The 23,879-nt window shown below is 39.9% G+C and overlaps 1 protein-coding gene and 1 long non-coding RNA gene across 8 annotated transcripts in view; one reads left to right on the top strand and one right to left on the bottom strand.

Annotated features, from left to right (window-relative positions):
* Nucleotides 1-23,879, bottom strand: part of SPHKAP (SPHK1 interactor, AKAP domain containing) — a 107,028-nt gene that overhangs the window by 11,584 nt on the left and 71,565 nt on the right. For all 7 annotated transcript variants that reach the window (XM_048865129.2, XM_048865131.2, XM_048865134.2 and 4 more), the window contains 4 exons: nucleotides 18,078-18,137; nucleotides 14,415-14,549; nucleotides 8,497-8,752; nucleotides 4,397-8,204 (listed from right to left, as the gene is read on the bottom strand). In XM_048865129.2, coding sequence (XP_048721086.2) covers nucleotides 4,397-8,204; nucleotides 8,497-8,752; nucleotides 14,415-14,549; nucleotides 18,078-18,137 — 4,259 coding nt within the window. The remainder of the gene's footprint in view (nucleotides 1-4,396; nucleotides 8,205-8,496; nucleotides 8,753-14,414; nucleotides 14,550-18,077; nucleotides 18,138-23,879) is intronic.
* On the top strand, nucleotides 2,025-13,320 carry LOC125643070 (uncharacterized). The gene is made up of 3 exons (XR_007358571.2): nucleotides 2,025-2,336; nucleotides 11,089-11,180; nucleotides 13,245-13,320. It is a non-coding gene; the product is annotated as an uncharacterized LOC125643070 (long non-coding RNA).

Raw genomic sequence — 23,879 nt, 5'->3', positions numbered from 1 at the left:
ATTCTAGCTACTGACTGTGCTACTCCCCAAAGTTCTCTTTCATGTTTAATGAAAAAGTGTCTGAATTATTTACAATGCAAACACCCTGCTTAAAAAACTCAAAATGCAGCCAGCAAATTTTCAATAGCTGTTGACCAAAATTTGGCTATTTCAAAATGACATGCAAAAATCTAACATTCAACCTTTAAGGCAACATTAAATCTATTCCTAGGAAATGAAAAGAGGAAATAAAATAAACAATAGCACCTTTCATCATGAAGGATTACAAAGTGCTTCCCTAACTGTTTATTCACGCTACCATTGAAATCCAGCTATCTTTTGGTTGGACAGATGGGGTGACGGCACAACAGAAAGTAAGAGGACATTTTTCCCAAGGATGCTGTGTCAGATCCTTATTCTCAAAGTGCAGCTGTACTCTGAAACATGTCTTTGAAATGCTGCATCTTACAGAACTGCTCCATGTGTGTATCCAGTCATATAGCTCCATAGATTAAACATGCTTTTACTCCTTGTATTCCTGCTAGCACTGCAGAGCCAACAGAATGTAGGAAGGGTGAGCTGGGTAGTATTCTAGTTTATGCATCAATAGATTAATTATAAGGCAAAGATTTGGCCCTCACTTGCATAAGCATAATGCCACTGAAGACTATGTGGTTGCACAAGCCACTGTGAATATGTCCACACTGCATCTGGGATCAAGCCTCCCAGTCTGGGTCCACAGACCTGTGCTAGCAGGGCTCATGCTAGTGCACTAAAAATAGCTGCATAGACATTGCAGCTCTGTTGGAGCTTGGGCTCTTAAGCTTGGGGCTGAGGGGGGTGGACTTGAGAGCCCGAGCTCCAGCATCTACAAAGTTACAGTAGAACCTCAGAGTTAGGAACACCTCGGGAATGGAGGTGGTTCATAACTCTGAACAAAACGTTATGGTGGTTCTTTCAAAAGTTTACAACTGAACAATGACTTAATACAGCTTTGAAACTTTACTGTGTAGAAGAAAAATGTTGCTTTTAACCCTCTTAATTTAAATGAAACAAGCAGAGAAAGTTTCTTTACCTTGTCAAGTTGTTTTTTAAACTTTCCCTTTTTTTAAAAAATAGTTTACATTTAACACAGCACTGTATAGTATTTGCTTTTTTTATTGGTCTCAGCTGCTGCTGATTGTGTATGTCCAGTTCCAAGTGAGGTGTGTGGTTGACGGGTCAATTCATAACTCTGAGGTTCTACTGTAGTTATTTTTACGCTACGGCGAGTCTGTAGGCCCAGGCCAGGAGGCTTGCTCCCAGAGGCAGTGTAGACATACCCTGGAGGACTAATTAGGCATGAAGGACTTTTTTTTTTTTTTGGTGATTGTACATGAGATGGAATGAACGCAGCTTGACTCCCTGAACCCAAATTGAGCTTGGAGCACTGGTGATTAGAAAAAAATGTTTTTTCTTAAAACTCTGCATACTTGATGTGGAGTTCCTAAGGAACAATAATGTGGACCCCCACAATGACATTTTTAGGGACTCACTTTTCTGAGCAGAACTGAACTTTAAGAGAATTGCCCTGGGCACTGTGGTATCTACTCTACATGGAGACTCTGTTTTATAAGGACCGTAAAAGAGACCTCAAATGAATGCATGATAAGAAAGAGCAATGAAACAGCTACAAGAACTGAATTACAATTAACCCAAGGTGAAACAGTAGCTTTCTGGGTTTATAAAGTGTTTCATTTTCTTTTAGAGCCATTAACCAATTAGATACTGCAAGTGCAATTTCCCAGCCTGACCAGTCTTTCCATGTGGTCCTGATCCTCACACACACAAAGTCCATTAGAATCACTAGGAGTTTTCTGTGTGGATCAGCATTGGGACCAATGTATTCCCTACATAGGAGCTCCCTACCACCCCCAGCTTCTCATACGTTACATTTCTCTTCCAACTATTTTCTCTCTCCATTGCTGTATTAACTAACCAAAAGTGAAACAAGATATTGTTAAAGAGTTATATCAAGTGCTAAATGTTAGCGAAACAATGACATTCTTTTAGCTGCTTTTAAACAAAACAGAAGTAGACTTGAAAGAGGAATACTTCAGTAATATAACCTCAGCTTTTCTATCATTTCCTTTTGCAGAGGCTCATTCAAGGTCTGTATTGTACAGCTTGTATTTCTTGGCAACGAGAACATGCTACTCGGTGTTCTGGTGGGGTATCTGGGCTGAAACGTGTGTATCAATCGGTTACTGAACCACACTGTTTCATCAGTACCACGACAGTACATTTCACATGGCCACATCAAGAATTGTTCACCAAAGGCACAGATGAACCAGGGCATATTTGTCTGACTACAGCAGGTAAGTCAACTCATCATTCAATTCACCTACCTACATGTAAACTTTCTGCACACAAACGGAATTCACCCCCAAGCATATGTAAAGTGTGCAGATGCATACAGCTTTGCTCTGTCATCTTCCTTTCCCCAGCTCCAGTGGTATCTTCTCCCCACCCACTCTACATACCAAGAAAGAAAAATATGGGGCCCACCTGCCTGTGTGGTGAGCTCTGCATGACCGACCCCTGCATCTCTATGCTTTGGAAGCTTACTGATCTCCTCTGCCCACAGTGACAAGGAGTGAAATCCTGGCCTCACTGAAGTCAATGGGAATTTTTTCATCTACTTTAATGGATCCAGGATTTCAGTCAAGGTCTCTTATTCCTTTCTCCATTAACAAGTCCTGTTATAACCACAGATGAGCTACATAAGTCACAAAATTCCCACATCTGTCTTCATGGAGAACCTTACAAAACTCAGGTTTCATCCTGAGGAAAGAGCAAACAGTATCTTTAACCACATCAGAAGCAGGCACACATTTGCTGAGTGGATTGTCCACCAAGATATTCATAATAGTTCAGTGTCTAGTGCTTTAAATCTCTGTACTGTACAGAAGGAGCAGTTCAGATAGAGTTGGTCAAAACATAGGATTACCCATTGCAGAAAACTGGGTGTTAAAACTCTATAACAATAAATATGTAACTACATTCAACCAGACCCTGAATTTACTCCCTCTGAAGTTAATCTCCAAAACTACAGGCTTCTGGGTATTCTGAGTTTCCTGAAATCCAGAGCCAATTCAGTGGATGAAAATCCCCTCTATTCAGCAACTCTTGAGCATCCAATTCATCATTCAATTGTTATGTCAAGTTACATCAAGACAGCCTTGCAAAATTCTGCTGACTCATATGAGTGACTAACTCTTATCTTTTGTTTCTGGACAGCCAAGAAAATAATTAGGTCTTCCATTGTAAGACTTTATTTAGGGCTAAGTTTGCAAAAACCAGGTTTCAAGTTGTGCTTTTGTGAACTATGCAGTGGTAACTGAGTGAGTGCAACCCACATTTGCACACTGTCTCCACTCCTGCCACAGAATCACCTGTTTGTGTGGGCAGTTACTGGTAAAAGTATACAGCTGCTTTATTGCCAGTGGAAACTAGGATCAACACACACTAAAATTAGGCTCTCTACCTTTGGATTGTGCTACAAGATAGCAGGACTTGTATTTTTCCTAAACCATGTCAGAAGCAGATTTAGCATTCTTCAATAGAGGAAAAACCATGCTTTGAACCAAAGAAGCCAAGCTTTTCATTTCACTACAGAAGAGCTGCAGCTCAATGAGGCCTGTTTCCTGCTCAAGGTTTGTCAAGATACCCATCCCTACAGATGTAATCACAGAGCTGACTATCTAGTTGTAAGAGGTCTAATTCTTCTTTCCAGGCACACAAGTAACTAGTTATGTGAATGAACAGAACAGACAGTTCAAGGCCAAATTCTGCTCTCTTTGTTTTTACAAAAGCAGCATTAGTTTAAGCCTAGGTGTTAGCCAGCTGTGCATGTCCACATGGTTACCTGTGAAGATGATTTTTGCCAAGGCAGGATTAATCGGTACAGGAGAGAAGGCAGAGTGGCATCAGGTGAACCAATAAGGTCCACACTAAAACACACATTCCTAGATCTGGCCTTGTCTGTGACTCAAAACATAGAGGACATGGACAATGTCAACTCTATGGGTCTGGAGAGCAGTGCAAACCAGGCTGAAATAGTTTAAGCCTTTTACTCCCTCCCACCTTCGGTTTTCAGGCATAAACCATTTCACAGTCAGAGTTCAGCTCTATGTGTCCTGTGGTGTTAGAAGCGCACCTCAGTAATATAATTACTGTCCTTGTACACACAGGTCTTTTTTGGCAATTAATAGTATTTCAATTTGTTTCCCTCATTAGGTTTGCTGTAATAGGAAATTAACTCCAATATATTTCAAAAAGCTAAGTTCCTCCCACCAGACCCCTCCCGGAAACCACTGTATACTGTTAAAGTTTAAAAACAAAGCAGTGTCTTGACTTGTCTTTTTCTGTCACTTACCTGGTATTTATCACAGAGCTTGAAACCATGTGCTTCCCAGAATATGCTGCTGGAGGTTTTTCTTTGTTCAGATGCTCCTTTGTTTCCCCAGTGGGGATGATACTAGAAGTTAAGGGCTCTAAGTCTTTATTCAGCTCTTCTCTTTGATCAGTTTCTATCTGAATCAAAGGCACTTCCCTCAGGAAAGCAGAAGAGCCTATATGGCTTCCCTGGAGGGATCCATGGGTTGTGAGTTGTTCTTTTTTCCCATCTAAATTTATTCTGTCCCTTGTGGGTTTAGACTGACTTTGAGTCACACTTGGGAGAGATCTGCCTTCTGCTACATGTTCCTGGTTTGTATAGTCAAAGGAATCTTGATGGATGACAATTAATGTTTTCCCACTTTCAACAATATTTGCAGCCAGTCTGTTTGCATATTGTTCTACATGCAGTGGGGAATCACTGGGGAATTGATCAGCATCTGTAACCTCTGCCTCATCCCCTATAATCTTGTTCTTACGCATTAGAGATTCAATTGAGCTTGCCCACGTCTCATGAATCAGCATGTCTGTCACCTGGTCAGTCCTACATCTTTGGTATAGGCATGAGTCTGACTTGCAAAGACCTGAAGAAGACACAGTGCTGACCTGCTGTACACTTAAGGAATCCTGGTGGCTGTTGTGAGCAAAGCCATCTAAAGATTTTGCTTTGATTGGTGCATTCACTGTTAGCCTGGAACTAGATGATCTGCTGTCAGGCATAGAGGATTGTCTAAAACAAAATGGTGATCGTGGAGAAGGTGGTAACAAGCTTCCACTCCACTCCTTTGAACTCCTGATGGAAGAAGCGTCATCTTTATTTTCCTTTTCTATTTCCCTTAGCATATACCTATAAAACTCTTCTGTGATGCTTTCTGTGCTAGACTGTTTGGATGGGCAGCTTGGTCTCACGTTGAGGTGGCCGTTTTTCCTGCATACCTGTTGCAAGGCAGAAGTTAGAATGCTGCTTGCATTTTTTCCTGCATAGTAGTCCAGTAATAAATCAAACCCTCTCCCTTCATTTTCCATCTGGTTCACCATAAATCTTGAAAATTCATCTGTAATACTTTCACAACTAGACTGCTTAGAGACAGAACTAGTCTGGCTTCCCGGCTGACTTAAAATATTAATTGGGCCCAAAGTATTTATAGATCTTTTGGAATCTGAATCCTCTTCTGGTATGCTCTCACAGCTGGACCCCTTGGCACGGCCCCATCTTTCACAGTGCAACCTGTTTCTGGGATGGTTTGGACCCTGCCAGACATTATCAACCATGGATAGCTCGGTTAGGTTCATAATTTTAGCAGCCACTTCATTTGCAAAGATACTGACAGATTCTGGAGTATCTTCAAGGTTGATGGATTCATCCACTACTCTGTTCATCAGTCTTTCCTTTAGTTCTGGATGCTCATCTGTTTTCCTTTTGATCTCACTCAGTCTAGGTGGCCTGTGCTTCCTAACAACTGAGCCATTGGGCTGCGATTCCTTCTTCCTTTTTATAGTTCTGCATGATAAACTCTGGGTCACCAGATATTCATTTCCTCTTTTCCATGCACAGAACCAAGGTTGCTTACCATTTGAGTTTTCAAGACAAATGGCAGCTATTTCTGTTGCCATGGAGACCACGGTTTCTGCTAATTCTTCTGCAAAATCTGTTACACAGTATGTATCCCTTGGATGTTTTACCTGTAGCACAGGCTGAGAAGGAAGCAAGATGTGATTACCTAATAAAGACACACTAACTTGGACTTCATTATTTAGCACAGTATCACACTTATGTTTGCTCTGGTTTTCTGTGTTCACAATAACATCAGAAGATAACTGCTCTTGAAAACCATGTCTGCATTCATTGATTGTAAGTGTATTTTCTCTGTCTGAAAAAGACCTGAGGTCAGTCTTGCTTTGATATAGGGATCTGTAGCAATCTCTTGTGGCTCTTTTCAGATATCTTTTCTTGGGGGATGTTTTGACAACCAGTGAGTTATGCCCACTGACACTACACAGCAGGTCTGAATGCAGTGTGGCACTTTCCATGGTATTTGGCACGCCTTCCTCCTTATCTTTCTTTGTATTTGTCAAATTTACAAGATCTTTGCCAGCATTAGCACTGTAAAAAGTACTAAGTGGTTCACTGGTGTGATCTGGGGCTTGCTGTGATGGTTGAGTAGCTGTTGTCTGTGTTGCGTGGCTTTCTGTTTCTGTTACCCTCCATCTGTCTTTGTCCTCAGAGAAGAGAAGTGAACACTCACCAACCTGTGCAATCTCTCTCATCTTCTTGCAAGTGAAATATATCACATTAAAAAGCAGTTCATTGGCAGTCTCCATAAACATGTCGTGTGCACTGAAGTCTGAGTTATTGTCTGAACCAGGATGTAGCTGTCTTTTCTTCCTAACTTCTTCCATAGAATGCCGCAGAATAACATTTGATACATTTTGTGAGAGTTCATCGCAAATTACTTCATCTAAGGGTGAAATCCGAGGCCTTGTTGCTGTTTCAATAATTTTTCCATTTACGGACTCAATAAAGTCCCCTACATTTCTGTATATATTGGGCTTTGTCAAAATCATGGATGCCTCTTTGAGCAATGCCTCTGCAATGCTCTTGTTCAACTTCTCCATGCTGCTTCCTATGGCTATACTACAATGAAGGGTAACAGCTGCAGAAGTCTCAGCTGCAGATAAGAGTCCACTTGAAGTTGCAGGGTATTTATCTTCCTTTGTTTCACCAAGACCACAGACTGCTACAGCACTTGCTACTTGAGTCATACCACACAAAGCAGATGGAAATGAATATTCTGTATCTGCACAGTTATCAAGTACTCGTGAAGATTTTATCTGTTCCTCTTCATTATCAACTGTTTTGGTTTTAGAGTCTGTGGCTTCTTGTTCTCTTTTGAGTCTTTCTGCAGCGTGGGGGCTTGAAATGGTTCCAATAACTGTGGCTGCACAAGCCAAAGCTACTTCCAGTGCACTCTGGGTGTGTCCTTTGGAATTCTCTTCCTGCAGGTAATCTGAAATTTCAGCAGAACTTTCTGACTCAGACCAATGGCACAGATTTGGGAAACCAGACCCAGGCCATTCTGATGTATTTTCACAGCTGTCTGGACTTTGAACTATGACAATTTTTGGAAGTTCATTCCATGATTGGGAAGTTATGTCTTCTGTTGTACAAGTTGCTGAACTTAAGGAGTTTCCTACAGAGATGCTAATAGCAGCCTCCTTGGTAAAAGTAGGTTGAGATTGGGACAATCTAATAAATGCATCTTGCAGAACAGACTCTGCTAAATTTGTAGCATATTGACCTGTCGTTGCTTGCTCATTTTGCAAAGGAAGATGAGGTTTCCTTTCACCCGTATGCTCCTCTGTGTCTAGCTTATTGTTTTGTTTTGCTATTGTGACACACTGAGAAGCTTGTTCTTCCTTAGCCATTCTGGTCAAAGATACACCTTCTGAAGTGCATACTGGATAGGAATTTTCAGTCTTATCTGTAAGGGATCTTTCCAGGCTATTAGTATTAGGGGATGACCTAACTCTTCCAGCTAAATCATTCTTCCACTGTAGTTGCTGGATGGACTTATCCACAGTTTGTAAGATGCTGTCTTCAGCCACAATATTCAGTGCGTCTTCTGAATCAGCAGAGTTTTTAGCAGAAGTTAAGTTTTCTTTATTAAAGCAGTTGTCATCAAGGGCAAATGGCAGCGTGGTCTTCCTATAATGTAGGTGCTCAAGTCCCTTTCCTTTATGCTTTCTGATATCTGATGCAGGTTCTGTGAGATGTACATTTTCATGACCTGTACAAATAAAAATGACACATTAGCCTTTAGATAACCAGCTGTCATTTTCTAAAAGGTGATTGTATTAATGTGTTGTACTGTACAATTAGCATACAAATACCATGTTCCCTATCTCTTGAGCAAAAATTTAAAAAAAATAAATGACTTTTATCTCTCCAATTATCCCTCTTCTATACTGCAATTAAATGTATGCATCAATTAATGTCAAGTGCAATTTATATGGGCATTACCCGAAGTATTTTGCAGTACTTAACAATAACAAACTTATGGTCAGTTACATTGCTTTTACCATTTTTATATTCATCAGCCTCATTCTCATCTTCAAGGTGCTCAGATGCTGTGAGAAAATCTTCTTCTATTGAGGACACTGAACAGTTTGTATCATCCTCAGGCTTTAAGATATTAGTTTCTATCTGCAGCTGTCTCTCCTGCACAAGCTCCAGTCCAATCAGAAACTTGTTTATTTCAAAGATGATGCAGCCTATGCTGTTTTTTCTGTTCCCCCTTGCACACTGAACCAAACATACATCTGCCAGCCAAGGACACTAGAGGGAAAAATAATATCAAACAGTTATTTAATTGAAAATGATTTTTTTTCCCTTTTCCCCTTATAATTATACAGGACAGTCTGTTGTAAAGAAGCAATAAAACTTGTGAATTAGATGTTTTCAACATACTGTGCAGTTACATTTATGCCAAATATGAGACTGTTTGACATGACATTTTCAGTTACAAAAGTGTTTTACGTAAATCGGGTGTAAGAAAGCACTCTGCTGTAGTCAGACTACTTTTTTTTTTTAAAGTTACCAAATCGCTTACCCTTAATTCAGTTTCTTGTCCTTTTAATGGCATATTGTTCTACTTGCCTTTGGCTCTGTCGAAGTTAGCAACCCTCTCCATTATTAACATACACGTGTTTCTGAATGTTATTAAGCTATTTAAGGAATGGTTTGTGTAGGTTCTACATTCTTCTTCAAGACCATTTCTACTGTGATGCGTATAACAAATCAGCCTTGTGGATGACTAGTTTGCAAGGTAGTTAGGGATGGGGCTATTTACCTATTATAATATTAAAATACAATATTTTAAAACTGTATATACTCTGTATTCCTTTCCCTTAGCCTTGTGCCTGTGCAAAGCACCATTATTAATTATTTATATTACACTAGCACCTAGGAACCCCAAATGAGATTTGTTAAGTACTACATAGTAAGAGACAGTGAAGAGCTTTACCATGGAAGCCAAAGACAAAGGATGGGAGAAAGAAAGTACAGTGGGAAACTAAGGTCCAGCGAGATTAAGGCCCAGATCCTCATAGATATTTAGATGCCTAATGGGAGTTAAGTACCAAAATAACGTTGAGGGCTGGGTCTAACTAACTTGCTCCAGCTCATATACAGAGTTTGTGGCAGAGCTAAAATGTGAAGCCAGCTCTCAAGTCCCCATCCACATGCCTTAACAACAAGACCCTCCGTCCTCTCTTCTGACTTCAGTTGGAGTGAATTATTCATGTGAGTGAAGGAGTCAGCCTGTGTAGCTCTGATTGCAGGAGTGGGACCTTAGACTGAAAGCTCTTCAGAGCTGTATCTGTGTCTTTCTATGGGTTTGTACAGAACATTACAGCCCTGTCCTGACTCGCCTTTGGGTGCCACTGTAAGATAAGTATCTAAGTGTAAAAGTCTTGGGATTAGTGTTATACTGTAACAGCACATTTAACTGGTCTGTTTTCCCCTTCGAGCTACACAATATGTTTGAGTGGAAAAACTGCATGAATAAATTTGTTAGCACCTGAGAGGGCACAAGATTGACAGGCTTTGAGATTACTTGTCGCTAAGAAGCTACCATTGAATTCCAATTTAGTACAAAGAGTACTATGAAAAAATGCAAAATAATAAAGTAATGTGAAACAGTGAATGAGAGTCAATTTGTATTACTTCAAAATATAAAAATATGAAGAAAAGACGTATGTATTACTTCATTAGGACGCTGTCAGCTTTGATTGAAAATGTAAGTTTTAGATTGAAAATGTAATACGTTTTCCTGAAATTTACACAGCAAAAAAATCAATAAAACCAGGTGTATGTTTAGATATAAACATTCCTCTGCAAATGTCCCAGTACACAATCTGCAGTGTTACATTAGTGTTTAAGGTTTCCGAGTGGTAGCCATGTTAGTCTGTATCAGCAAAAAGAACGAGGAGTACTTGTGGCACCTTAGAGACTAACAAATTTATTTGGGCATAAGCTTTCATGGGCTAAAACACTTCAGCCTCCCTGGACACTCAATTACAGACCTAAAAGTCACAATTCTTCAACAAAAAAACTTCAAAAATAGACTCCAACGAGAAACTGCAGAACTGGAATTAATTTGCAAACTGGACACCATTAAATTAAGCTTGAATAAAGACTGGGAGTGGATGGGTCATTACACAAAGTAAAACTATTTCCCCATGCTAATTTTTCTCCAACTGTTACTCACACCTTCTTGTCAACTGTTTGAAATGGGCCATCCTGATTATCACTACAAAAGTTTTTTTTCCTCCTGCTGAGAATAGCCCACCTTGATTGATTAGACTCATTAGAATTGGTATGGCAACCCCCATTTTTTCATGTTCTCTCTGTGTGTGTGTATATATATCTATCTATCTTCCTACTGTATTTTCCACTGCATGCATCCGATGAAGTGGGTTTTAGCCCTCAAAAGCTTATGCCCAAATAAATTTGTTAGTCTCTAAGGTGCCACAAGTACTCCTCGTTCTTTTTATTAGTGTTTAAGGGTCAGGAAATGAAACAGAGTAGAACCAAAGTGAAAATGAGGTAGGTGTGTGTGTGTGAATTTAATGCACGTGAAAAGAATGACATCCCTGAAATTCTTTTTCTAGATAGACAAATATGACAAGGACCGAATTAGCACAATGCTTCCTGATGCCAATGCTATTTCACCTCATCCTGACATGGAGAGAGCACCTCTCAGGTGAGAAGTTTAGGTCAGCTTCCATTTCTGTTTCAGTCCTGACCTCCCAGCAAGGGAGCTGTGTTTTTTTGTGATATGAACGCTTGTTTACTGGGATCCTGAAGAATGGATTGAGATCACCAAACTCACAGGCCATCATAGAATCATAGAATATAAGGGTTGGAAGGGACCCCAGAAGGTCATCTAGTCCAACCCCCTGCTCAAAGCAGGACCAATTCCCAGTTAAATCATCCCAGCCAGGGCTTTGTCAAGCCTGACCTTAAAAACCTCTAAGGAAGGAGATTCTACCACCTCCCTAGGTAACGCATTCCAGTGTTTCACCACCCTCTTAGTGAAAAAGTTTTTCCTAATATCCAATCTAAACCTCCCCCACTGCAGCTTGAGACCATTACTCTTTGAGAACAGTCTAGAGCCATCCTCTTTGGAACCCCCTTTCAGGTAGCTGAAAGCAGCTATCAAATCCCCCCTCATTCTTCTCTTCTGCAGGCTAAACAATCCCAGCTCCCTCAGCCTCTCCTCATAACTCATGTGTTCCAGCCCCCTAATCATTTTTGTTGCCCTTCGCTGGACTCTCTCCAATTTATCCACATCCTTCTTGAAGTGTGGGGCCCAAAACTGGACACAGTACTCCAGATGAGGCCTCACCAATGTCGAATAGAGGGGAACGATCACGTCCCTCGATCTGCTCGCTATGCCCCTACTTATACATCCCAAAATGCCATTGGCCTTCTTGGCAACAAGGGCACACTGCTGACTCATATCCAGCTTCTCGTCCACTGTCACCCCTAGGTCCTTTTCTGCAGAACTGCTGCCTAGCCATTCGGTCCCTAGTCTGTAGCTGTGCATTGGGTTCTTCCGTCCTAAGTGCAGGACCCTGCATTTATCCTTATTGAACCTCATCAGATTTCTTTTGGCCCAATCCTCCAATTTGTCTAGGTCCTTCTGTATCCTATCCCTCCCCTCCAGCGTATCTACCACTCCTCCCAGTTTAGTATCATCCGCAAATTTGCTGAGAGTGCAATCCACACCATCCTCCAGATCATTTATGAAGATATTGAACAAAACCGGCCCCAGGACCGACCCTTGGGGCACTCCACTTGATACCGGCTGCCAACTAGACATGGAGCCATTGATAACTACCCGTTGAGCCCGACAATCTAGCCAACTTTCTATCCACCTTATAGTCCATTCATCCAGCCCATACTTCCTTAACTTGCTGACAAGAATACTGTGGGAGACCGTGTCAAAAGCTTTGCTAAAGTCAAGAAACAATACATCCACTGCTTTCCCTTCATCCACAGAACCAGTAATCTCATCATAAAAGGCGATTAGATTAGTCAGGCATGACCTTCCCTTGGTGAATCCATGCTGGCTGTTCCTGATCACTTTCCTCTCATGCAAGTGCTTCAGGATTGATTCTTTGAGGACCTGCTCCATGATTTTTCCAGGGACTGAAGTGAGGCTGACTGTCCTGTAGTTCCCAGGATCCTCCTTCTTCCCTTTTTTAAAGATTGGCACTACATTAGCCTTTTTCCAGTCATCCGGGACTTCCCCGGTTCGCCACGAGTTTTCAAAGATAATGGCCAATGGCTCTGCAATCACAGCCGCCAGTTCCTTCAGCACTCTCGGATGCAACTCGTCCGGCCCCATGGACTTGTGCACGTCCAGCTTTTCTAAATAGTCCCTAACCACCTCTATCTCCACAGAGACATCAAACAGACATCAGATCTCCTGCGCCTTCTGGAGCAACTATGAAGTGGTGTGGCTGTTCGTTGCTCCTTACTGGTGCAATGGAGCTCTTTGGTATTTAAAATGCACCATGCCATTATTTATGTTTTTTAAATGCAGCCATTAGGTATAAATAGCAAGTAAACTCAATAAACAACCAATTTTGTCTTTAAAAAGTAGCACATTAGTAGGACATAAAATGCAATGATCTTCGTAACAGAGATTACAGGGCACTCTCACAAAGATTTATGTGCACAAATTAATTTCACAGGGGTGCACAGGCCCTGCTGCTCATTGCTAGTGAAGATAACCTGTTCTGATTTTAATCTTACTTAGACAGGCTTTACACCTGCTGTGTAGCTCTACGGATTTAAGGAAGTTGCTCCTGATTTACACATGGATAAATGAGATCAGAATCAGGCCCAATAAACGGAGCTATTTTCATCCTTTCCCCTTGGCACAGGTATGAATGTAAAGGCACAAAGTCTTATGAAATAACATAGAGCCACAAAAAATTTGTCACTCTAACAAGCAGCTACACTTTTAAAATCTATGTTTAAAAATTGTTTTAATTTACCATTTAACATTTGCTTCCTATCTATATGTGGTGCTGGAAGTTGGGAATTCTTGGCATGCAAGTCATTGCTGCCATTGGAGCATTCCAGAGCTATCGGAGTGAAGGGGTTGGATGCTAATCTTTACTTTTGTATCTTAGTTGGAGAAAGTAATCAATTAGTTTTACTGTTGCAGAATAAAGCAGGGACAAGCGTTGACGGGGTTAATAGCTCTCAGGCTCTTCCATTCTGCAATTAAATGTACCCACAGGCAAATGAATTCCCGAGACAATTTAGCCCAAGGGATATTAAAGCACCATCATGAATTCCTTTCAAAGGTGCCTAATGAGGCCAGTATGGCCGGGGATGGAGACAGGGAGGATTGCTAGAGCAGGCTGGCCAGTGGGAAGAAGGAGCAAGACCTTACTTAAAAGGGAATCTGCAGCAGCTCTGCTCTAACGCCCCACCCTCCCCCTCTCCCCCATGAATCCAAAGCATTAAATCCTCTCCCCTGCCTGTCCATGCTGCCCTTCTGCCCCGACTGTCTCTGGAAGCAGGATCCTGAATGAGCTATGCCACCATTGGCTGCTTTCTCAGGATGCTGCACAGAAGTAGCTATTAGGGGTCCTGAATGAGAGTTTGAGTGAATATGCTTACGGCAGTATTAACTCTCACCTAGATAGCCATAGGATCTGGAGGGGAACAGGCTGATCCCTGGCTCCACCCCTTCCTATCTCAGCTCAGCCCCCAATTCCCCCCTGATTTGGACTTTTAACTATGTAGCTGCATAAATGGTGTTTAAACAGCTAAGCTTGTTCTTTTTATGTGTACATACCTGTGTAGTTCTCAAGCCAGCACTTGGCTCTGTGCTTGCAGATTCTTTTCTTTCAGATTGCATACACTATCCTTGATGGCTGCGATGTGTTCCTAAAGATAAATGAATAGTGCCTACCTGAGAAACTTCAAAATCAGCCTGTAGATTTCCTGAAGTTAATCCACTCAGCAGGACTATTTCGTTTTCTTTTGGTGGTTGTACATTCATAGAGCTGATAAGTTTTGGGAGATTTGGAGAGACACTCATCAATCTCTGCAATAAGAAAATTATGGCTGAGATAACACCACTCTACTTCACCCCGGTCAGAGTTACCCTGTTGCATCCGTAAATATTTAAAGGACACTTGGTAGGCATTCCTTTTAAATGCATTTTAAAAATGAACTCAATTCTCAGAACATACCAGAACTAGAATTGGCAGCACTGAAAATGCAGGTCCTCTATTTATGTACCAAACAATTACAGCAATGGCAGTGCAAATGTCCCCACACTGCCCTAGAAATATGACAGCATTAGGGATCAGAGGTCAGTTCAGTCCCCATGCCCATAAAAAGTCTTGGCCTTTGTACTATGAATAGCTCCTGAGTGAACGGAACTACTGTGTACACAATGTTAATATGTAAAATACAAAAGGATTAAATAATTATTGGTATGGGCTAAATCTTGTAGTTCCTACTCAGGCTTATGATTAACAAGAAATCAAAAGGAGTTTTACTGGAAAAAGATCTGCTGGATTTTGCCCTATGAAATTAATTCCGTTTTAAATCTATATTTACAATGATGTATTCAATACACCATTTGAATTAAACATCCATTTCTTAGATTTAATATACTCTGTAGATACTTTGGTTTCATAACCTATCATTTGTGATGTGAAAACAGAGTAACTTTCTATATGGCATGTGTTTTACATATATGCACAGTACATTTGAACAAAGATAAACTACTAATGATGATGATACGTTGCTCTGTTGTTATAATATTTGTATAGCAGTGGCGCCTGGGAGCCCCTGCCATGGATCAGGACCCTGCTGTGCTAGGTGCTGTACAAATGCAGAACAAAATAAGACTCCCTGCCCCAAAGAGCTTACCTAAAGCTCTTAACGTGCTGTATGAACAATAAGTAATTAAACATCACAGTGTCTCTGAGACACGTAACCATTATTATCTCCACTTTATACATGACCAAGTACAGCACATCAGTGGCATAGCCATGAAAAGAATCCAGAACCTTGACACCCAGTCCTGTGCTTTAACTACAATACAGTTCAAAGATACTTCATTTCCCCCCTCTTTATCTTCAAAATGATAAGGTTACAGTACTGACATTTCTCCTTACACTGATTTAAATTAGACTTAATACCAATGGCTGGCTTGGCAAACCTAATTCAGTTACGGGGAACAATCTACTTCTCAGTACATTGATCTGCAGATATGACCAAGTATTAATATTTGATATAAAACTTAAATTCGGTGCTTCAATTCATTTTGACATTTTTAGTCTAGTACCCAAAAAGTACTTGTCTTTTTTTCATGATAATTTTTCTGTTATCATAGTGTTTTCTCTGTATTTTCTCTTGCTTAAATTACCATATTTATCAGATTACTTAGGCTGGAAAACCATGACATTTTAAATATCTTTTTTTTTTCCCCCTGCTTGGAATCAAAGGGAAAGGTCTGGGAAGAATGTTCTTAAATTTGTAACCAAGAAACCCTTGTAACATATTCTATAGCACAGTATAGACTCTATTTTATAGGTGACAAAAGGATGATTTGAAATGCTAACAGACAGCACCAATATGTAACACATGGCACTGTACAACTTATATAAACATTTTTGTGCCTCACAGTTATGCCAAGATCTTTTATATACTTCTATTAAATATTTTCACTGCACTAGCATGTTGTTTAAATCCATAGTGTCAAAAGTAGATTTTACAGTCATTGTAAATTATACAAAGAAAGGCATACAGACCGATCTTCCTTTTAGAGGCTGTTAGATAATATATAAACTTTTATCTTGGTGGCACATATTTTAAAATGTTCATTAACCACAGAGGAAAACCCACTAGTTTTCACTTATACCTAAGAAACATTCAGACTACGTACTGGTAACTCTATTTCTAGAAGGCTAAATCCTGTGGTCTGTAGAAAGGCAACATATGTAAGGCCACATATGTAGGGCCTCTGAGGTAACAGACCTGGCATTTTTCAGTGCATGGGGTATCCCAGATGTGGAGGGGCCATGCAAGGAGAGAGGGAATGTTGCAAAGTAAGGTTCCACTCTCTCTGTACCATTGTACTGGAGGGGCCTGTGGATAGCTTAGGGACGTGGCCAGTGAAGGCACCACTACGTAGATCTATGGGTCAAACCCCATGTTGCTGTGAGGAGTCTCCAATGGTGATTTGTGCTTGTGGGAGAGGATTCTAACTCTAGCCCTTTGCAAATATGTGCTGCGTAAAGCTCATTTACTTGGGTTTTGTGCAGGTGTCAGGATCTGGCCTTTATCAAGGCTCTCTTGCTCATTAATCAATCCCCATGACCTGACATAGCATCAGTTCTTTAAAAAACAATACTGAGGTTGTAAATAAATAAATAAAATAATTTAGTACTTCTGTGGATTCAGTGAAGTTAAACTTTCAATCTGGCATCCACACTTAACCAACTGATTCAACAGAAAAATCCATTTGCCTATGGAAGCTGTATATATTTTTGATGTTTAAGTTTCCACAGCTTGAGGCTATCGACAGCTGCTTGTAGAAAGACTTCCTTCTCGCGAATCACTGGCAGACGGCAGTTAGGAAAATAATGTGGCAGTTCTCAACTGAACTGAGAATGGCCCCAGCAAACAAATTTCAGTATTTCACTGAGGAACACTTTGAGTATGGCCAATAACCCCCCTCCTTCAATGTGTTCACTTGTCATGTATTTCTGATGCCAGCATGGGATGATGGAGGCAGTAAGGGAAGGTTTAAGCTTCCATTCTGTGGCCCTATATAAAAGCTCATTTTTGTGCCACGCTTTCAAAATGTCCCTTCTTCCCATAACCACTGACTTGAGCATTTCAGGAGGATTTTCACACATTTTCAGTTGTATGTCCAGCTGTGCAGCTGGTTTTATGAATTGCTAAAGAGTGTCCTGGTTTTCTGCTCAGTAAATAAGCAGAAATCCAATGAGTCAAATCCTTAGGCCCTTAAACATTTTTTTTAACCAGTCTCTAAAGTCTCCAAAGTCTGGAGTTTGCCTGAATAAGACTGAGCAGCTGAGTAAAACGTAAATAACTGAGTAAAAGGGCCTCAAGATTTGCTTGATGATAGGAGGAAAAGACGTCATGAGACTATTTTATGAACTGCAGTGTCAAGATAAACTACTACAACTACTACACATGTACAAACACTTCTTTTATAAAACCAAGACTTAGCAGAAACTCCACTTACAAAACAGGCATTGTGAATTTAGACCACAAAATTCTAGTAGCTGGCATCCGAGTTGGGCATAAAGCCACACGTGTAGAACTGTATCCAAATCTGAATTTCAAACACTGTTGTTTGAGGGGTTTCAAATCCAGAGTTTTGATTCAGCCCACATTAAAATGAGTGTCCATTTGTAAAATTTAGATCCATGTTTAGGTTTCAAATCCTGGCAAAGTTTGAGAGGGGACAAGAGAGAATAGGGCCGAGGAATATGGTTTGGGCCTCTCTCTCTCGTTCTCATCACACCATCCTGTGAATAACATGAACATATGTATTGTGCACATTATTAGGCCTTTCCTAATTTGATACCTGTTTTAAGTGCTCATCACTGCAGTCATCTTTGTTTGCATCTACATTCACAAAGCAAACCTGTAATAAAAAAAGAGAGAAAAAAGGTAGTCTAAGGTTTCTTAAGAAATTTAGCAAACAATTTAAAGGTAATTAATATAAATACATTTCCTACACTTGTAGCTGGATATGGCACCTTTTCATCACACAAAAAGAACTGTCATAAGGTCAAATGGGAGTAATGTACTGACATTAAAATGGGAGAAGAAAAGGCAAGAGAATTAAGAGCAATCATTGTATCTTTCCAACACAAATTCTCTTTGTCAAATTGCCAAATGTAGCCATTACACTAGAATGTAATGGATATGGGAAAACAGAGAGGAAATCTGGCAACGGCTAGCGTAATGATGCTCCTCCACATTGCCTGCCGCATGACTCCCACGGCCACAACACAGGACACCTTGCACTACATAGCAACTACTATTAGGTAAGATATAATTCTTCCTATTACAGCATGTAGCTTTAGTTCATTTACTAGAAAGCTGGAAGGTTGGAAAAGGGAAACTAATGGAAATTAAACATTTGTAATCAACCAGCTGGGAACAGGTTAAGTTTGTGGTGTATGGGTTTAAGATCACATGGCTCAAAAGGATTCTAGCATGTCCAGACGAACCTAATAACTTTATGGAAACTGAATATTTTTATCTTGGGAAGAGGGTTCATAAACCAATGGTACTCAAGGGCTCTCTGTAGCCTTAACCAGGCACTGCAGCTGCCAGAATTAGTAAAACATCTGGTAATTTTAGACGTGGTTCTGTGGAAAGTGCCAGTTTCACGGTGAAAAGAGGGGTATTTTTTTCCATTGTCTGACCAGCTCTGATCATCATCTGTTTAAGCAACAACAGCGTACTTGGCACTGTAGAATACTAGAGATTGGCCAAAACAGGAACCCCAAATCCAACCCTTTTTTAATTTGGGGATTTTTTGTGGGGGAGAAGAGAGCCAATTCTGAATCCTCCGCTTTGGTGGTAAGCTGCATTCAAGGCAAAAGCCCCAAAACTGGACTTGCTCCTATTTTTGGATGTGGCAGAAATCTCAGAAGAACAGTCTGAGATTTAAATGCTGATACATCTTGACCTAAACTCCAGTCCAGATTCAGGGTAGAGTCCAAATCCTACACTAACCTTTAATCCCCAGGTTTAGCGCCAAACTTCATTTGCTCAGCCAATTGCTCTGTAATAATCAGAGGAGGAACAAATTCCCTGTCTGATTCAACTGAAGACCTATGTGCCTCAACTTTTGTTGCAGTCAATGGGAGTAGCACCTCGCAGGAAGACTGCTCAAACCTCATACGGCACTGGCTTCTTAGACAAAAAAAATACAGTAACTGGCTGAACATTGACATCTTTTGAATGCTAACATGGCTGGATGAATTACAACAGACAAAACATTTTCTTTTTTCCAACAGAAGTCAAAGGACTTGATTATCCTAGATCATGAAGGACTCTTTGGGAAATGCTTTCTCAGCACCTGCTCACATTATCATTAGGCTTAGACAATATTACTTCACTTCCATAAGCTGTAAAACTCACTTAGAAAGGTATAAAGTTTTAAAAAAATGAAAATGGTACATTTCACCAATATACTGAAGTTAGACATTCTGCTGCATATTATATGTCAGTTCCACCCTAACGTAGCACTCATTTCAGCTTATATATGTACATACCATATGTACAGATTATGACCATCTGTAGTAACAGCAAGCATAGCAGATGGAAAGACTCAGCCCTCCCAGTGTGAACCAAAAAAAGTGCAAAGAAGAATACTTTTTGCTCTTTAAAAGAGTTTATTTTATTTTAATAATGTAACTTCTTTACACCAATACAAAAACATATTTTCCACCATTACACTTCAAAGAAAAGTATTTCTGTGCTTGAGGATGTCAGCCAGAAGAATGTGTCACTGTCACCAGGGTTTTATGCATGGCTAACTTTTAAGATGTACTTATTAGGAAATGGACATGTCAAATCCATAAAGTAATAAAAATACCCTTTAGCAATACATACTATAGTTACATAATTTCCTGAGCCTGTTATAGTTAATTGTACAGAGGAACAAAATCTCCCTTTCTTTTAGTTGATTCTTAGGAGTTGTATATTACGGAGGCAGATGGTGTATACAACAAACCATTAGAAAATATTGGTGCCAGATTTTGTTTAGCACATACAACTTTGAATTTTGCAAGTGTCCACAATGATAATATGTTCCTAACCATATAAATGTGTGTGTGTATGGGTATGTTTATATATATATATATATATATATATATACACACATACATATACATAGGTGAATGGCCATAATGAATTCAGCATAGATGTCAGGAGACATTTTGAAAACCTGGTGAAAATGTATACCTCCATTTTTTTATCTTCTCAAGCATGCTTCAGCTCCTGTTCTGAGAGATAAGATGTGATTTGGGCTTTTAAGTGCCTGCACTTTAAGTGCTTTTGAAAATTTTACTCTGGGACTTAAGGAAAAGGTGCTTTATTTCTTAACGCCATTTTGGCTCTATCCCAAAACTGGATTCAATGGGAGTTTTTTATGTGCCAAAAAAACCCAAAAAAGTCTGGCTCTGCTCTCTCTCTATGTATGTATGCACATACATACATACAGTGTTACTCAAAGACATTATTTTCCAATAATCCTTGTTTTTGTAATTTACTGCATGCCTGAATACTGATGTGGTGCTGCACATGATTGACCTGAAATATCTATTGTCTCTTGTAACAGTGACATCAGCTGCCAACTTAAAATATGCCTCTACCAAGCACGCGGTGAAATCGTCAGTTCCATTTCATGTGGAGCGGATGGTATATATTTAGCTCTTTTATGCCTCAGTAGAAGAAGTAGAATCATGTGCAGGTATATGCATTATTTAAAGTCACAGCTTGTTTTCTTGTTATTTTTTTAATTTGATATCCAAATGCATTTATTATATATATGCCTAAAGCAGTACTTTATCCTATATATCTGAATACACTGACAGGTGCAAATTTCATAGAAACTGATTTATTACATTGCCTTATTACTGAAATCTCCTGGAATTCTGCACTTGCGTGGACTTTTCAGATGTGAAGCTATAGGCAACTACTGCAAAGATAAATGTTGTGCCCCAGTGGTTATTGAAATGTATTTGCTTGAATTTGCTTGATTTTTTGCTATTTTAACTGGCCCCAAAGTACTGCCAGATTCTAGGAGACCCATTAAGAGTATATCTGTTCAATTTAACGGACATGAAAGGAGAAAACTGAATCTAAAAATCACTCATGGTTTTCGGCTTGCCTGATATTAATGAAATATATTAGGTGCATTGACTTATATTGGTTGATAAGCATATGACTGTTATCACTGAGAGACCTCTGTCATAATATAGTAAACGGACACTGAGGTATAATTGATAATTTGAAAAAAAATGTTTTAACTGTACAGATTAGGAAAAGAGATTGAAGTTAGGTTGGTGTTAGCTAACCCCAATTTAACCATGAACTTTTCTCTAATGTAGGTGCAGGTTAATACCTTTAACTATAATTTAGCAAGACCTTATAGCCTAACTCCAACTTCAGCTCAATGTGGGAGCACCCCAATACTTCTAGATACCAAACTGCTCCTGTGTGCACCTCCCTTACACACCATCCTTATTTCTGCCTCGTTGCCAGTTATTCCTACAGGCCCTACCTCATGGTACCCTTTTATGATGTTTGTTGGGGCAGGTTCTTCAGACTGATCCCTGTGTGCATCATCAAACAGAACTGGCCCACTAGCATGCTAAACTTGACATTGAAGGATTTTTAGTCTCCATGGCTCGCAGAAGAAATGAGGTAGACTTCATATCCTCTCTAATGCTTATTACTGGAACTGCTTGGGGGAAGGGGGAAAGAAAGGAAAACACTGTAAAGGAAATTTTCAAGGAAAACAGTGTCAAGGAGCCAGAAACTCCTGAATCTAATCCTGGCTCTCACACTGTAGCCCTTGGGCAAATGCCTTTATCTCGCATGCTCTCCCCCCTCCCCCCGCCTGCCATCTGTAAAACAGGAATAACGATACTTAGTAAATTTACATGTTATGACAATAATTTGTTTATGCTTATAAGTCCTTTGAAGAGATAATGCATTATATACATATTTCTACTTATTTTATTTATTAACAGATGGAATGCTAAATTCAGGGAATTGCTGTAAGCATAACACTTTTTATTTTCACACCTTGGAACAGTCAAACAATTTCAGAGTGCTTTATGGTGCTGACACTAGCAAACAGCTTAGTAAATAAGGATCGTATTAGTACCTACATTTGCTTCATTGTTCTGTTACAGGGTATGTAAACCAAAATTGACATAGACAGTACTTAATGCCCCCTAAAGAGAAAAGCTTAATGATTGATATTAACAAAGATATTGTACCAGACACTCTTCATCCTTCTACCTTGTACATTAATTCTTTTCTCCCCTTGTTCAAATTATGTAACCTTTTCCTAATTATATACAATAGGGTGACCTAGTAGCAACCCCTATATTTAGCTTTCCTAGCACTTTACATTATAAGGTATTCTTGTGACCTTTTCTTTGAGAAGCTCTAATACCGCCATTGTTTTCAGCAGACCTTTGGTATTTGGCAAGGGAAATCCCTTGGGCTAAGGAATTGCCTTTTCTTTGTCCCATGAAATTCTGTTCAGCTTTTGCTGAGAAAAAAATTGTTAAAACTCACCATTTACCTTCTGTTGCTTGTGTTCCTAAGGCCAATTCTGGCAGCCTGCCAAAATAATAACTAAACACAATCATTCTAAGCTTAGGCTGACCAACATTGCAGCTGCTCTGGCTGTTGCTGACACCTTTCTGGGAAAACCTGGGAACTGCCCTAGCAGTTATGGGGGAAAGGGGAAGAGAGAGAGGTTGGGTTCCCCACCCCCATTAAATGGCCTTTTCAGGGTGACACATGGGGCTGGAGCTCTCCCAACCTATAGTGGAAGAGCAAGAGTTGCACTGAGACAAGCTGAACTCCTCACCCCACCCACCAACCATCTTCAGCACACTGCACCCACCAGCCCAACCATTCTCTGGGATTACAGCCTTCTCTTGCGGCTAGCTAAAGTACTTGTAAAGTACCTGTAGCTTAAGTGGTAGCAGGCTGTGCTGCCATCCTGAAAATTCAGGATTCAAAACCTGCTGAAGATTCATAATGGAAATTGTTACAGTTGCACACAAAGAGTATGTTTTGTCTTTTCCTTCTAAAACACTAGAAAAATACATGAATAAAATCTTTAATACAAGAATGTTATTTTGGTTGTAAAGGCAAGCACCTGAAAATTAGGAAATGCTTGATATACAGTTGCTTGTGCGACCTTAATTCAGCCCTCTTGTGGATATGCATTAAAATATAGTTGTTAATTATATTAATGTTTTTTCCCCCTACAGGATCCCTGACTGTAAGACTTAATAACCTATGATCATATTTTTAAAGCTTGTTAATGCACAAGGGGAGGTGGGACAGAGTTCCAGTTGCATGGAAAACCGTAACTTTGCTGTTCCACTGCTTTAGGAGCTTAACTATGCAGTCTTGATGTTCTCTTATGGTAATGTAGTTTTTTTTTTGTATATTTTGTATATTTTTTGTATATACAAGCCAGAGAGGTGACATATATGAATGCTACTGTGAGGTTCTTTTCAGTTATTTGTCAACTTTGGCAAAAAGATGTAGAGCTTCCTATGAAATAAAAACAATAATTAAAAAAAACCCAGGTTGAATGTACCTTGGACTTTAACTA

Source organism: Caretta caretta, chromosome 9, assembly GCF_965140235.1.
Source record: "Caretta caretta isolate rCarCar2 chromosome 9, rCarCar1.hap1, whole genome shotgun sequence".
In the NCBI taxonomy this organism is placed as follows: Eukaryota; Metazoa; Chordata; order Testudines; family Cheloniidae; genus Caretta; species Caretta caretta.
Note: the sequence above shows the minus strand (reverse complement) of the source record. Positions and strands in the feature narration are given on the sequence as shown.